At 36.8% G+C, this 14,374-nt stretch overlaps 1 protein-coding gene across 11 annotated transcripts in view; it reads left to right on the top strand.

Moving 5' to 3' along the window:
• Positions 1 to 14,374, top strand: part of EYA4 (EYA transcriptional coactivator and phosphatase 4) — a 294,585-nt gene that overhangs the window by 240,818 nt on the left and 39,393 nt on the right. For 7 of the 11 annotated variants that reach the window (XM_036871466.1, XM_036871465.1, XM_036871464.1 and 4 more), the window contains 3 exons: positions 2,847 to 3,030; positions 11,614 to 11,750; positions 13,206 to 13,289. In XM_036871466.1, coding sequence (XP_036727361.1) covers positions 2,847 to 3,030; positions 11,614 to 11,750; positions 13,206 to 13,289 — 405 coding nt within the window. The remainder of the gene's footprint in view (positions 1 to 2,846; positions 3,031 to 11,613; positions 11,751 to 13,205; positions 13,290 to 14,374) is intronic. The other 4 variants (XM_036871471.1, XM_036871475.1, XM_036871470.1 and 1 more) reach the window with 1 other exon arrangement.

Here is a 14,374-nt window from a genome sequence, read left to right as displayed (position 1 = left end):
TTATATTAATTGCCTTCTCCTTTCAATTTATATTAAGGTAACAAGAGGCAAAGAGGAAAATTTGATGATTAAACAGTGGAATAATAATATTTTTGACAGGATTAAACTGTATAATTTGGCATTAGTTTGAAAAATGGTTTCTTAAAACAGTAAACATCAAAGTCAGTATGCATATTTTATTATAAAAAATTGAGAATTTTTGATAATCCAGGTAGCTTAATTTCACTCGCTCGTATTTATTAATACAGCAAAGATTTATTGAGCACCTGTTAGCCATTAGATTTTTTGACTGTGCATTGGAGATTCGAAGTCGGTGCTCCCTGCTCTCTGGAAGGATGCAATCCTCCTGAAGACATAGACATGAAAATAATATGGACAGGGAGTGGAATATTTGGAATATAATAATAGAAACATACACTAGGCAGAGTGGTAGCATAAGGGAAAGACTGCTTTGTTCTTTGTTAGGGGGATTAAAAAACTGATTAATAAGGAGAAGAAAATTTATTGACAAACAGTTTTATATCATAAAATACATCCAGTACTAGCAGTATATTTAATTCAGTGGCCCCAATATAATGTGTAATCTGTATTTTGGACCATGGTCTGAAGACTAATTTATTCTTTTAGCAAATACTCACTGAGTACCTACTAGATATTAGGAACTGGTCTGTATCCTGGGGAGCTGAAGGTGGGAGCAAGGTGAATGGAACCTGTTTCTTGCTTCAGGGAGCTTTCTGTCTACTGAGAAAAGCAGACAATAAGCCAGTAAACACCTGAGTAAATATAGAATTGGAAAGCATGAAGGGAGAGAACAGGGTCCTATTAAAAATGTTCTGAGAAGGCTAATTTTGAGTAAGGGGGATTTTGTGGAAGGCTTCTCCATGGAAATGACATTTAGGCCAAGTCTTCCAAAAGTTAGGTGAAGAATGAGGGCAAGGGTTTTCAGGCATAGAAAGCAGCATGTATCACATCCCTGAGGGCTGAAAATCTTGGGGTGTCAGTGAACTCAAAGAAGGCTGGAGGTTAGTTTACACCTGAGGGGCAGATGGGGAAACATCTATTTATGGAGGAAGTCTGCGGCCTGCTCGTGTAGGGCCCCGTGGCTTGTAATAAGGAACTTCAATTCTATTCCAAGCCCAAAGGGAAGCTGTTAAAGAATTTTTTAGCAGGAGAATAGCATCATGTAATTTATTTTTTGAAAAATATTACTCTGGCTTCAGAGACTTTGGAAAAAGCCGAAAATGGAAATGAGGAGAACAGTTAGAAAACTGGTACATTGGCTACAACAGGCAGTGAAGGTAGCTTGGACAAGGTGATAAGAGTGGAAATGAAGAGTAGGGGGAATCTTGGAGATATATTTGAGTGCAAAAAGACACTATAATCACTGGCAGCTGGTAGACTGGACCTTTCCAGTGAGTAACTTCATCTTCCTCTCCGGGCACTGGCAGCGCAGTGGAGAGCTTCCCACACAGATAGATGCTCTCTGTGATGCTCACAGAGTCAGGCTCTCTGGCTTCCAGTCTGAGCCCTGAAACTTGCTGTCTGACTTTGGGCAAATCAACTTTAAACATTCTGTGCCTTTATCCCTTTACTTCAGTGTAAAATAGAGATAGTAATAATACTGCATAGGAGGTTGTGAGGATTCAATGAGTAAATCTCCTAAAGGCCTTAGAGGAGTGCCTGACACAGAGTAAGCACTGTGTTAATATTTGTGATCCATGTTTTACTGTGAGAAAAATACGTTACTAGGAACTTTGTCCAAATACTGCCAAAAGTTTTCTGGGTTTTTTTTTGTTTTTGTTTTTTTTTGACTCTCAGGTAATAGTGGGGAACATCAGATCCTGAAATTAACAGACAAATAGAATTTTCATTTTCTGCCATACTGCTTAACCTTTTCTGATGATACGTATACTTGCTTATACATATATTTACGAACGCAGAGAATTTCCTCTTTTGGAAACCACATCAACCGTGGATCTTTGTTTCCCTGAGAAACGTGCATTAGGGAATCTTCATCCTGACCAAGGATTTGTCATCACCGATAACAATTTGGGCTAAAACATGTCAGATATATTAAACACCAATTATTGCAACAAATACTTCTTCCTTATCTTAATATGTAAAAGGATTTTGAAGGATTATTTACATCATTTTAAGATTATTAAAAATTTTTTTAATAAAAAGCAGGTGAAAGGAATTGACCCAATGGCTTTCTTTTTTCTCTAACAAATGATGCAAACTAAATATTTGAAAACCTCACGAAAGACTTTAGGTCAAGGCCTCAGGTGGCATGTAGCCTGTGAGAAACTGGGTAAGAATATCTTTTATTCATTTTCTTTTCTCTACTGTTTACCTCCTGCCAAGAAAACAAAATTATCGAGGGTAGCCTAAAAAGGGAACAAAAATCACAATAATGCAGCCCAAGGTCTGTATGGAAGCGGGGGGAGGGGCACACCTCCTCCTTGCTGGTGATATTAGAAGATGAGAATGAATGCTGTGAATACAAACATCTCCTTCTCTCCTCTTCAAATGCATAAGACCTGAGGATGTACATCCTTGGAAATGTAATTCTGGGGGGAAAGTGATGCATATACAACCTTTAAACAGATTAAAATTTGTGTACTGGACCTGGTTTGCAAAACCCGCAAGGTATTTCATTACTATGTGCGTGTAGAAGATGCCCACAAAATGGTCTCTGCTTATTAGGATCACCTCAAAACTGTGGACTCCAGAACCAGTGGAGCCAGATACTAATCTTTCCATTGCCATTGTGATTGCTTTTCTTTGGAGTATACTAGAGGGTAATCTGTCTTTCAAACACACACACATGTCAATTATTATTTCAGGATTATCCATCCTACACAGCCTTTGGCCAAAACCAGTATGCACAGTATTACTCTGCATCAACATATGGAGCATATATGACATCAAATAACACAGCTGATGGCACGTCCTCCTCGACCTCAACCTACCAGTTGCAGGAATCTCTCACAGGACTGACTAGCCAACCAGGTACAGATCTTCATCCAGGTGAAATACTTTTTATATGTTTTGCTGTATCTAATAATATGGAGAAAATGGGCATTTTAAAAACAAGGCTGAAAGCTTCCAGATAATTATGCTGATGTTTAATCTGTGCTAGTACCACTGATTTAGATGAGGCTTTTCTGGCATTCCAGAAACCTTTCTTTTAGATGTGGGATAGTTAGGAGATTTTAATATCAAATGACAGAATACATATGAATATGGAGATAAAAGGTAAGTGGATCTTTTACCAGACTAATTATTTCGTGGAGATCTTGACAACATAGAAAAGTTGTAATATTATCTTCTTTGGGTAAAACTGATAATATTTCCTTTATGCTTGAGAAACTGTATAACTTTTTCACCTTACGAGTAATCAGTAGCCCCAGCCAGTGAACATTTCCCGCATTCCTAGGATTTTTAGGATCATTGGTAGGTAGTTTAATATCTTTGTCTGATCAACACATATTTAAAATCCATTGTAGTCTTCATTGCCAGAAGCTTGTCTGTATTCTTATTAGAATTGTATTTGCTGACACATATTTAACACAGCTGAAGAACTTAAAGTTAAAAGCAAGTTTAATAGAGATTCATTGTAATCCCAATCAAAATTCCAGCAGGACCTTTCGGAGAAATTATCAAGATGATTCTAAAATTACAAGGAAAGACAAAGGAACTAGAAGAGCCAAATAATTTTGAAAAATAAGAACAAAGTTTGAGGACTCACATTGCCTGATTTCAAAATTTATAAAATATAGTAATCAAGAATGTTTGGTATTGGCAAAAATGTTAGATACATAGAGCAATGGAATAGAATAAAGAGTCCAGAAATATATATATTTCTGAATATATTTAGTATATGTTGTATATATTATATACAACATATACAATGATACAACATATACTAAAAGTTTGGTTTTTGACAAAGGTGCAAAGGCAATTAGAGAGAATGAATTGTTTTTCAGAAAATGGTGCTGGAACCACTGACATCCATATGCAAAACAAAACAAAACATAAAACAGAATCTTGACTTGTAACTCATACCATATACAAAACATGTTAAAACTAAAACCTCTAGAAGAAAACATGGAGAAACTCTTTGTGGCCTTGGGTTACATAAAAATTTAATAGATATCACGCTAAAAACACAATCCATAAAAGAAAAGAAAAGCTAAATTAGACTTCATAAAACAAAGAACTTCTGCTCTTCAAAAGACACCATCACAAGAATAGAAAGACACGCCACAGATTGGGAAAAAATACTTGCAAAACACATATCTGATAAAGCACTTGTATCCAGAATATATAAAGAACTATCAAAACTCAATAAGAAAATCAAAGTTAAGAAATTTTTTTGTTTTTGTAAATACCATTTAGTATGTTCAAGAATATTTTTCTGACTTCCAGTTATTTGCAAGATCCAAACTCATCCCTGCTTCTTTTTTGTCCTGCTTTGGAAGGGCAAGAAAATAGGGACACATGGCCACAATACTGTAAATTCTTTCTAACTGGACCAGTGGTTCCAAGAAGACAAAAAGCCCATTAAACAATTATTTATTGAGTGCCTGTTAGGTACCAGGCACTGCTGGCATTTCAGCAGTGAATATGCTCTCTGCATACATTTAGCTTCATTTAGCTTCCATTTAACAAGCAAGACAAAGATCAAGCAAATAATTAAAATAGTATGAATGTTGAGAAAAGGAAAATGCTAGATAATGTGGGGAATATTCACGAGAAAACTAATTTGAACATGAAGAAGTGACAATGAAACATACTTTAAGCGACAGCTAAAATGCAATTATATTCATGAAATGGCAACATTCTTTCTCTTTGGTTCACTGTTATATATAGGGTGAATAAACAACAAGGTCCTACTGTATAGCACAGGGAACTATATTCAGTATCCTGTGATAAACCATAATGGAAGAGAATATTTAAAAAAAGAATCTCAAAATATTGGCTCTAATCTAACTATGGACCGAAGGGAAAATTGTTAATAGGTGTACTAGACTTTGATGCCCCTACTATCAGTTTCTTTCCCGTTATCTTCTTTTTAGACCCTCCCTCCTGTAAACACATAGCCCCTTTGAACCTCTAGTCCTCATTCCCTCTTTTTAGGCTTTCCACCTAACCTCCCCCTCTCTTAGCAGCCATATCCTATGTAGGGCCAGGATGAAGGGAAGGCAAGAGCTGCCTGGGGTGCAGAATGTAAGGGGGAGTTCATTCTCATGGCCCTTAAATTTTGTACCCTTGGCACACTGCTTGCCTTAACTTCCGCCCAGCCTAAATCCCATGTTCCAATTCTGTCCTGATCCTCTTTGAGTAAACACTTACATTTCATTAAGAATCTTATCTTAATTTAAAGAATGAGTGATTTCAGAATCCTTGCTTACAAGTGGTGGAAGCACTTTAGGTGGGGAGATATTTGATGTCCTCGTCACACTGTGAAAGGTGTTTCTCACTGGTGAATGCACGGGGAAAACAAAGTAGAATGACTGTGTTCAGAAGCAAAACCACAGACTAAATATTTGATCATCGAGATATCAGAGACCGAGTGATAGGACTGGCAAAGTGTTTTGGAATTTACTAGAATTGAGCTACCAGGAATGAAAACCATTCAAATACCCAAAAATGGTTTATGCTGGGTAGAACTTTGGGTGGCAGATTGGTTTTAATCTAATTTCAATATGACCACAAGAGTTTCTATGCAGAAAAGACACAGATGGGTACTCTCTATTAGCTAAAGAATAATCAATTTTCAGAATAACTATTTTATTTGCATTAAAAATACTAAAGGCAGGGCTTCCCTGGTGGCGCAGTGGTTGAGACTCTGCCTGCCAATGCAGGGGACACGGGTTCGATCCCGGTCTGGGAAGATCCCACATGCCGCGGAGCAGCTGGGCCCGTGAGCCACAACTGCTGAGCCTGCGCGTCTGGAGCCTGTGCTCCGCAACAAGAGAGGCCGCGACAGTGAGAGGCCCGCGCACCGCGATGAAGAGTGGCCCCCGCTCGCCACAGCTAAAGAGAGCCCTCGCACAGAAACGAAGACCCAACACAGCCAAAAAAAAAAAAAAAAAAAACTAAATGCAGACATGTAGATATTCTGAGTATGTGACTTTGAATGTAACACATTCATATGTGACATTCTCGTATTCAGTATCAGAATGCTGCAATTTCTTCAGCTTTCCACTGGTTGCTAATACCAACGAATATAGTTTGACATAATTGTCAGATCTTACGAGACTTTCCATTGAATTGAAAGAAGAAATTATTTCTACTTGTACCCATAGTATTCTCTCAACCAAAATCATAACAATACACGTGTCTACATCTTTAAGGAATTCTGTGACCTCAGACCTTCAGTCAAGGTAGTTTTAAGTTTGATTTTGCCTTTGCAGATCTGGCATGCATCCAAAAAGGAAACAAGTTCATAACTATGGGATTTTTCTTTATTATTGATGAAATTTGAGGTATTTTGTTTAAAGGTACAGAGAGTATTTTCCACTGACTGGCTCTGCGTTTGGACTTAAAGCAGAGACCTAACAGTTAAATCCACAGTTTGTCATAAATCATTCACTGTTGACTTCTCCTGTGTTTAAAATGGAAACATACTTTATGTTCTATAAGAGACAGCTGGTTGCTCTGATTTAGCGATAAATCTAATGAAATAAAGTTGGATGTAAATATCCAAAACTTAGAAGGTGCAGTTATTCATTACGGTACTGATTAAAAGATAATTATTCAGTCATGTATAGTGTTAACCCAGGAAAAAGCCTAGGGCAATGGGTAATGACTGATTTTATTTGGAAATTACAAATAGCATTCAGTCATTTATTTTACCTTATTAGGTAATTTGACAATGTATTTAAAGAAACATTACCATGCTGATTAAGAACAGATATTTTAGTTCATTATCTTTGAAAAGATCTTTCTTTGCCCTTAACATAAAGGTTATCTTAGGTATATTATATTTTTGATTCACATTCAGAATGTTTGATGACTGATAGCACATTAAGCTTAGTGATATTTTTATAGCTCCTTTTAAAAATTTTAAACATCTTTAAAATTAAAAATAACTAGCAATTTGTAACAATATTCTGTAGTCTGAGACCTTGGCAAACATTTCAGATACATTAGCTAATTAAATTTTACAAGTGTTGCAGAAAAGTAAAGGATATGGTAAGATCACTCTTTGAAAAGAAGCCAGTTTCTTAGGCAGAACTCAGTAGACTTTCTAGGCTTCATGGCATTTCACATGAGGACAGGAAGGAAAGCAAAGTACTAATTCAGTTCATTGAAGGCAACAAGAGGACTTAAACGGAAAGGACTGACCACATTTAACTTCTCTGACAATTTGCATTTTCCCTACCTGCAGCATTACTGTACCCTCGTGCAATTACCTGAGTGAAATTGACAGAGGCACTGGAATTAACAGCTTTCTCCTTTTAAAAACAAATGTCAACAAATGTTTAATGACCAGTTGAGCTCAAGTTCCTGATTGTACCCTTTATCAGAAGAAAGGCTAGAACCTTCAAAAGATATGGGTCAGTTCATTTCCATCTGGGTAGTTGCTGTAGGAGCCCAAATACAGCACATGCCCTCTTTAGGACCTGCTCTTTTACTTTGATGTTCTTCAGATGAATTCTTTGGCCCTCACTCTCACAGAAATTGTGTAAAGTCTGTGTAACTCTTTTGATTAGTAGAAACAGATATACATTTGACCTTTTTGTAACCTGAACAGACCGGTGCTATTTGGGAGAGGAAGTATTACCTAGTGGTTAAAGCGGGAGTTCCGGAACCATATCAACATTTCACATACAGGCTATTTCATCTTGGTTAGTTAATTGAGTCCCACATGTCTCCAGTCCTCCCGTTATTAAAAGAGGCTAATAAAGGACCAAATTCACTGGGTAGAAGTGAAGTTTAAGTCATATATATGTGTGTGTGTGTGTGTGTGTGTGTGTAAAGAACATTTCACAGTGAAGAGCTCTGACAAATCAATAAGAAAAAGATAACCCATTTTTTTAATTAGTCAGATTTAAACAGTTACTTCATAAAAAGTAGATACCAAATGAGTAAGAAACAAAGTATTCCACATCATTACTCATCAAGAAAATGCTAATTAAAACTACAATAAGATACTACCAACCCCTACAATCGCTAATATAAAAAAGACTAGCAATACCAAGTATTGGCGAGGATGTAGAGCAACTAGAACTCTCATTGCTAGTAAGAGAGTTAATTAATACAACAACTTTGGAAAAAAGTGCTCAGTGTCTACTGAAGGTAAACATCTGCCTTCCATTTGACCCAGCAGTCCCTCTGCCAGGTGTATACATATAAGCATATGCTTAGTATATACATATAGGGATATGCTAGGTATATACATATAGGGATATGCTAGGTATATACATATAGGGATATGCTAGGAAGGGGAGCTTATGTACACAGATATAAACAAGAATGTTTGTAACAGCTTTATTCATAGTTGCCTAAAACTACAAATAACCCAAATGTTCATCAACAGAATGTATAGAGCATAGTATACATATGTCATGAAGTTCCAGCCACATTAAGGAAAAAACAAACAACTGCTCCAGGCTACAATGTGAGTGAATCTCAGACATAATGAGCAGTGACTCTAGCCAAACACATATTCCAATAAGTTTATTGAGACCCAGACACTTCCTATGACCAGTCTTTTCCCTTCCTCCTTCTACTGTTTTCACTCCCTTGTTGTGATAGCTGCTGACTTCCAGTTCATTCGAGTATCTGAGTTGTTCCTGCCAAACCCCGTCTTTATGGATCCAATCAACAATCAACCACCCATAACTGAGCACAGTAACTTTGGGATTTTGCAAGATTTTGTCTTTTCACCTCTTGCACTGTGGCAAGAACAAAGCTGCCTGATGAGAGTTAACTCCTGAAAATTGATCTATAATGGATAGAAAGACAGGTCTTATGGAATGTCAACCAAAAAAATTTTATAAGCTTAATAAAAGTGTGTTAATTTGAATCAATATTTTATTTGAAAAGGAACATTTGATTTGCAGGACATAGTAACCTTAGAAAAATTCTGTCTTATAAAAATAATTGAAAACAGAAAACATTTTGTGTGATATTTTTAAAAAGTAGATGTGTGTTTAAATACCCAAATCCCCATCTAATGCCTATACAAGAAAGCTGAAACATGATTTACTATGGCACAGGGCTATATTCAGCATCGTAACTAAAGATCCTTTTATTATGCTTTCTTCTCTCATGCATTTGATAGCAGAAACCCATGCAATGAACTGTGCTAGCAATGTTTTAAGAGCAAATAATATTTGGAGCACAGACATTTTTTTTGATGCTGTCCTGACATGCACAAATGTTTCCCAAAGAAAACATTTGACCATTAGAAATTATTAGAGGTTAGCTATGTAAACACTGTGTACCTAAAACATCTCAGAAAAAATGTTACCTAAGTGTGATCTAGTTTGTTCAGATGTGTTTATTTAGATTAATAACCGCTTGGCTGTCCTCATAATTATTTTACTTTAATTTTTATGATAAAGCATGAGAGTCATAACATCTTTATTTTTAAAAATTGTGTAACTTTAATATAGTTTGCCATTGGACTCTCCTAGACATTTTAACATTATGCATATGATTTAAATTAAACATAAATCAGATTTATCTCAGTAATAAAAAAAGATAGCTGCTATTACCCAGGCTTTAGTATACAAAGAAACTGAGATTCAGAGAGATCGAGTAAAATGCTTGAAGTCATATAGTAAGTCCAACTCTTGTTACTTGTGAAGTTTTACTGCACCTCGCTGTCGCCTCGGTTGGTTTATCTTAACACCCTCTCCTACCGACTTGCCACTGCTGTGTACTCTCCACCTCATAAGATGCTGCATCACTAGCTTTAGACGTGTCAGACTTTTGGGTATCTGTGGGACATGCAGAACCCAATTAAACATAAAGTCTGAAATTTAAGATTTGACTTGGTATGATGTATGAGTCATCACGTAGAAAGTGACTGACCTATGAGAGGGTTAGATTGCCCACATGGTGTGGAGTGGGGAAAATGATCAAAGGATGGGAGTACAAAGTACCAGAATGTAAGGAATGGGAGGAGGAAAAGGAGTCCATGTCTCCTAGACAGAGAAGGACTCATGAGAAAGATTCTAAAACATGCAGGGTATCAGCTACTAATGGTTCTGAGGAGGTGATGTTGAAGAGGATCATACACGGCATAGAGATCCAGGAAGGTAAGGACTGAGTCTATCTATTATTGCATTTGCCATTTAGGTGGTTCTGGGTAAGAGTAGTTTTCTTAGAGTTTTGGTGAACTGAAGCTAGATTATGACAAATCAAATGTCAGGAAGTGGAGACAAATGTGCCGTCCAGTACTGTAGCCGCTGACTTCAGTCTGTACTAGCCCCATTACAAGGGCTTAATAGGCACGTGTGGCTAGTACAGATTGAAGTCAGCTCTAAGTGTCATATACACACAGGATTTCGAAGACTTAGCATGAAAACGAGATTATGTAAAACATGTCATTTTTATACTTATTATATGCTGAAATGATAACGTTTTGGATATATTAGAGCAATTAGCATATAGGAATGAAATTAATTTTACATGTTTCTTTTTACCTTTTTTAATGCAGCTTCTAGACATTTAAAATTATATGCGTGGTTACATTCGTGGCTCACTTTGTATTTCTGTTGGACAGCACTGGTACGCGCTGTTCTTTTAAGACGGGTCCTTTAAAAAGAAAAGATAGCAAGCAGATAGCTTCTAGATAGAAATGCAAGGTCAAAGGGAAGGACTTTTCAACTTGTCTGTGTGCCCCCCGCCCCCAGAAACGGGAGAGGTTGAAGGGAAGGTAAGAGAGAGTTTGAGTAGTCGAGCATGATTCTCTAATAGGTGAGGCGCGGAAGTCATGTTTGCAGGGGAAGGGATGGGATCTCATCCTCAGACATAAGGAGGTGAGAACAGATCTAAATTTAGATAAATACATAGGTGGGGATAGAGATAGGAAGTTGAGGGCATCTAGAGTACAAAAGGTCTTCAGGTTTTTGTTTTTTTTTTTAAATTAATTAATTTATTTATTTATGGCTGTGTTGGGTCTTCGTTTCTGTGCGAGGGCTTTCTCTAGTTGCGGCAAGCGGGGGCCACTCTTCATCGCAGTGCGCGGGCCTCTCACTATCGCGGCCTCTCTTGTTGTGGAGCACAGGCTCCAGACGCGCAGGCTCAGTAATTGTGGCTCACGGGCCTAGTCGCTCCACGGCATGTGGGATCTTCCCAGACCAGGGCTCGAACCCATGTCCCCTGCATTGACAGGTAGATTCTCAACCACTGCACCACCAGGGAAGCCCGGTCTTCAGGTTTAATAGATCACATAGATCGAAACTAGGAGAAACGTGTGTGACCTGCAAAACTTTTGACTGAATTAGAATTTTGTGTATTTGTGATTATAAATCTTTTTTGTCATAAGGAATTTTCTGTTGTAGAATTTGTTAAAATCATTAATCATGAAGACTCATACCTGATCTAAAAATGAAGTGCTATCCTTGACACAATTCATGTTATTTACAGGAGAGTTTGATACCGTGCAGAGCCCCTCCACACCCATCAAAGATCTTGATGAGAGAACGTGCAGGAGTTCTGGGTCAAAGTCCCGAGGAAGAGGCCGGAAAAGTAATCCCTCCCCGCCTCCCGACAGTGACCTGGAGGTATGCTGACTTCTCCTTAAAAGGTGTAATGTGATGTTTCATTTTATTGAATGATATATTCTATACCGTACAGGTCTGTAAAGTTTCAGACTTAAAAGAAAAAGATATATCATGAAATGAGTGGACCTACTATGAAGTAGGCATTTCACAGCTCTGAAATTGGAGATTTCATCCATTATAATGGCAAAACTAAAAACAATAGCAACTTAAAAATCATAAGGCTTTATGAATTCTCGGCCTGAGATAGTTGCATCTTTTGATCCAAAAGACACAAACAGAAGGCACAGGCAGAAATTGGAAAAATAAAGCCATTGTTTGTGGAGTATTTATCTGACAAGCACTGTCTCTGGGAGTACTAGGGTCATGACAGATGTTTACATGGATCAATAAATTTTAAAAGGTAAAATTAATCTGTATGGAGAAAAAAAGTTGTCATCAGAAAATCAGAAAAATTCCAATCATTTGATACATATGTTAAAATTTTTATACCTGTAAAAATTTCCGTGTGTCATTGTTTCCAGTTGGGACAGATCTTTTGAGATATATCCATACTAAGCAGGTTGTTTTTATGATGAAACATGAGAAGAAACCATTCTTAACCATAATGTGTTACTTCTTACACAGCTGCATATTTTAATTGTGAAAAAAAGTTAAATCTCCAGATTTAGTAAAGTCAAGTAATAGCCCTTGTACCTCTTCATAAGAGATCATTTCCTTGATGTGAACAACAGTAGCAGATTCAAATGCCTTCAAGAACCCAGCAGGTGATATGAATGAGTGAACTGGGCTAGGGGGCCAGCAGACTGGGAAGAGTGGGGAGCACTGGCCCAGTCTAAAGGGGCCCCTGCATCATTGCCACATGGACTGCCAGCCACCATTGCCACAAACTGGAAGTTTGTCTACTGCAGTCAGAACCCTGAACTTGGTGTGAAATCTTCTAATCTGGAAATTTTAATCAATAATTTGAAATCGTTCAAAACACTATGCAGGCCAAACAACCCATCTTATGACTTAATCTGACCCAAGGGTCCACACGTTACAATTTCTATTTAGGGATTGTTCATTGATTCTTTTAAATATTTTTTAAAATATAATTCTTTGCATGAATTACAAAACTTCATGAATTCATGAGACATAAAATTTTATAAGAGCACACTTCTATCATAAAGCCCAAACATGTCTTTTGGGTATTAACTGCAAGTACATATTTGAATGAATTCATTCACATTAGGACATCGCATTTTTAAGCCTTTTTATTTTTGTCACTCTTGCTCCTCAGGTTTTACAGGGGTTAGATTTGACAAATTTGGAGGAAAAATTAATGGAGTAGCATAGATTTCCATATAATGGTATCAAGATTATGTCCAACAATAAAGCGAGAGGTCTTCTACTTGTAAAGAGATTTCTGTTTCCTTAGAACTTGATAATTCTTCGATATTTATCTTTTTTCTCCAGCGTGTGTTTGTCTGGGACTTGGATGAAACCATCATTGTTTTCCACTCACTGCTCACGGGATCTTATGCCCAGAAGTATGGCAAGGTAAGAAATCAAGAAATTTTACCCCAAGACACCTTGTTAGAATTTTATTTTAAATAAAAGCAAAAGCCATTTAAAAATACCTTGTAGTGTTTTTATTGCAGTCTGTCAAGTCTGCTCTTAATTATTTATTTCCAGTGGCTCACTGTTCTTTAAAGTGAACTGACAAATTTTACAGAACTTAATTAGAAATCATATTCTTTTTCCTTTCTTCATAATAACTTTGAATTTTCTACATGAAAAACCAAGCTTATTACCCTCATGTAATTATTTTAGAAAATGTTTTTGTAAATTGAAATGGACTTTAAACATTATAATACATATATTATTGTCTAATAAGGGAACTTTAAGAAATTGTTTGAATTAATTTGTTGCACCAAATGTTGCTATAGACTGCCATTTGAAATAAGGAAGTAATCTTTTGTCTGACAGATCCTTTGCATTTATGAATATAAGTATTTTTTGGTAACTTTGAGGAAGCATATTATACAGACTGGGAATAATACCCCATCACACATACAAATCCAGAGGCAGATGTTCTCATTACTTTCCTTTGTCTCTTGCCATTATTTTCATAGTCAGCTTGCTTCTTATAACAGTGTTGTTATACACGTGTGTGAGTCTGTTTCAAAGAGTGATGCACCTGCAATAGGTTTTTCGCTAGAAACACAGTTGTAGAGGCCATTTGAGTCTTTGATTCTGTAGGACTCACAGCCTAACCAGAGTCAATTCACAACATGTTGGCCTGCCTTCAATTACTGTATTCAAAATTGTATCTAACTTTGGTTCCTTTTCATATGACACTTACAGAAGTGTCTCCCTTCATCTTTATAGTGTCACATTATTTCATAGGGTCTCATGTCAGCTCAACATGCAGTTTTTAACATCTTCTAGACTAGTGATGAATTAATTTCACTCAAGCATTTCCTCCTAAATTGCACTCTTGGTGAATCTGCATTGCATTTGATTTTTAGTATACGTAATGAAAGTTGCCAAACATGTGAAAGGTAACAATTTTATATAGTGACCATTTAGAAAAAGGAGTCTTAGCTCCTTTATCACAATCATCATCATCTAAAACAGTGATC

This window comes from Balaenoptera musculus, chromosome 12 (genome assembly GCF_009873245.2).
Source record: "Balaenoptera musculus isolate JJ_BM4_2016_0621 chromosome 12, mBalMus1.pri.v3, whole genome shotgun sequence".
Taxonomy (NCBI): Eukaryota; Metazoa; Chordata; class Mammalia; order Artiodactyla; family Balaenopteridae; genus Balaenoptera; species Balaenoptera musculus.
Note: the sequence above shows the minus strand (reverse complement) of the source record. Positions and strands in the feature narration are given on the sequence as shown.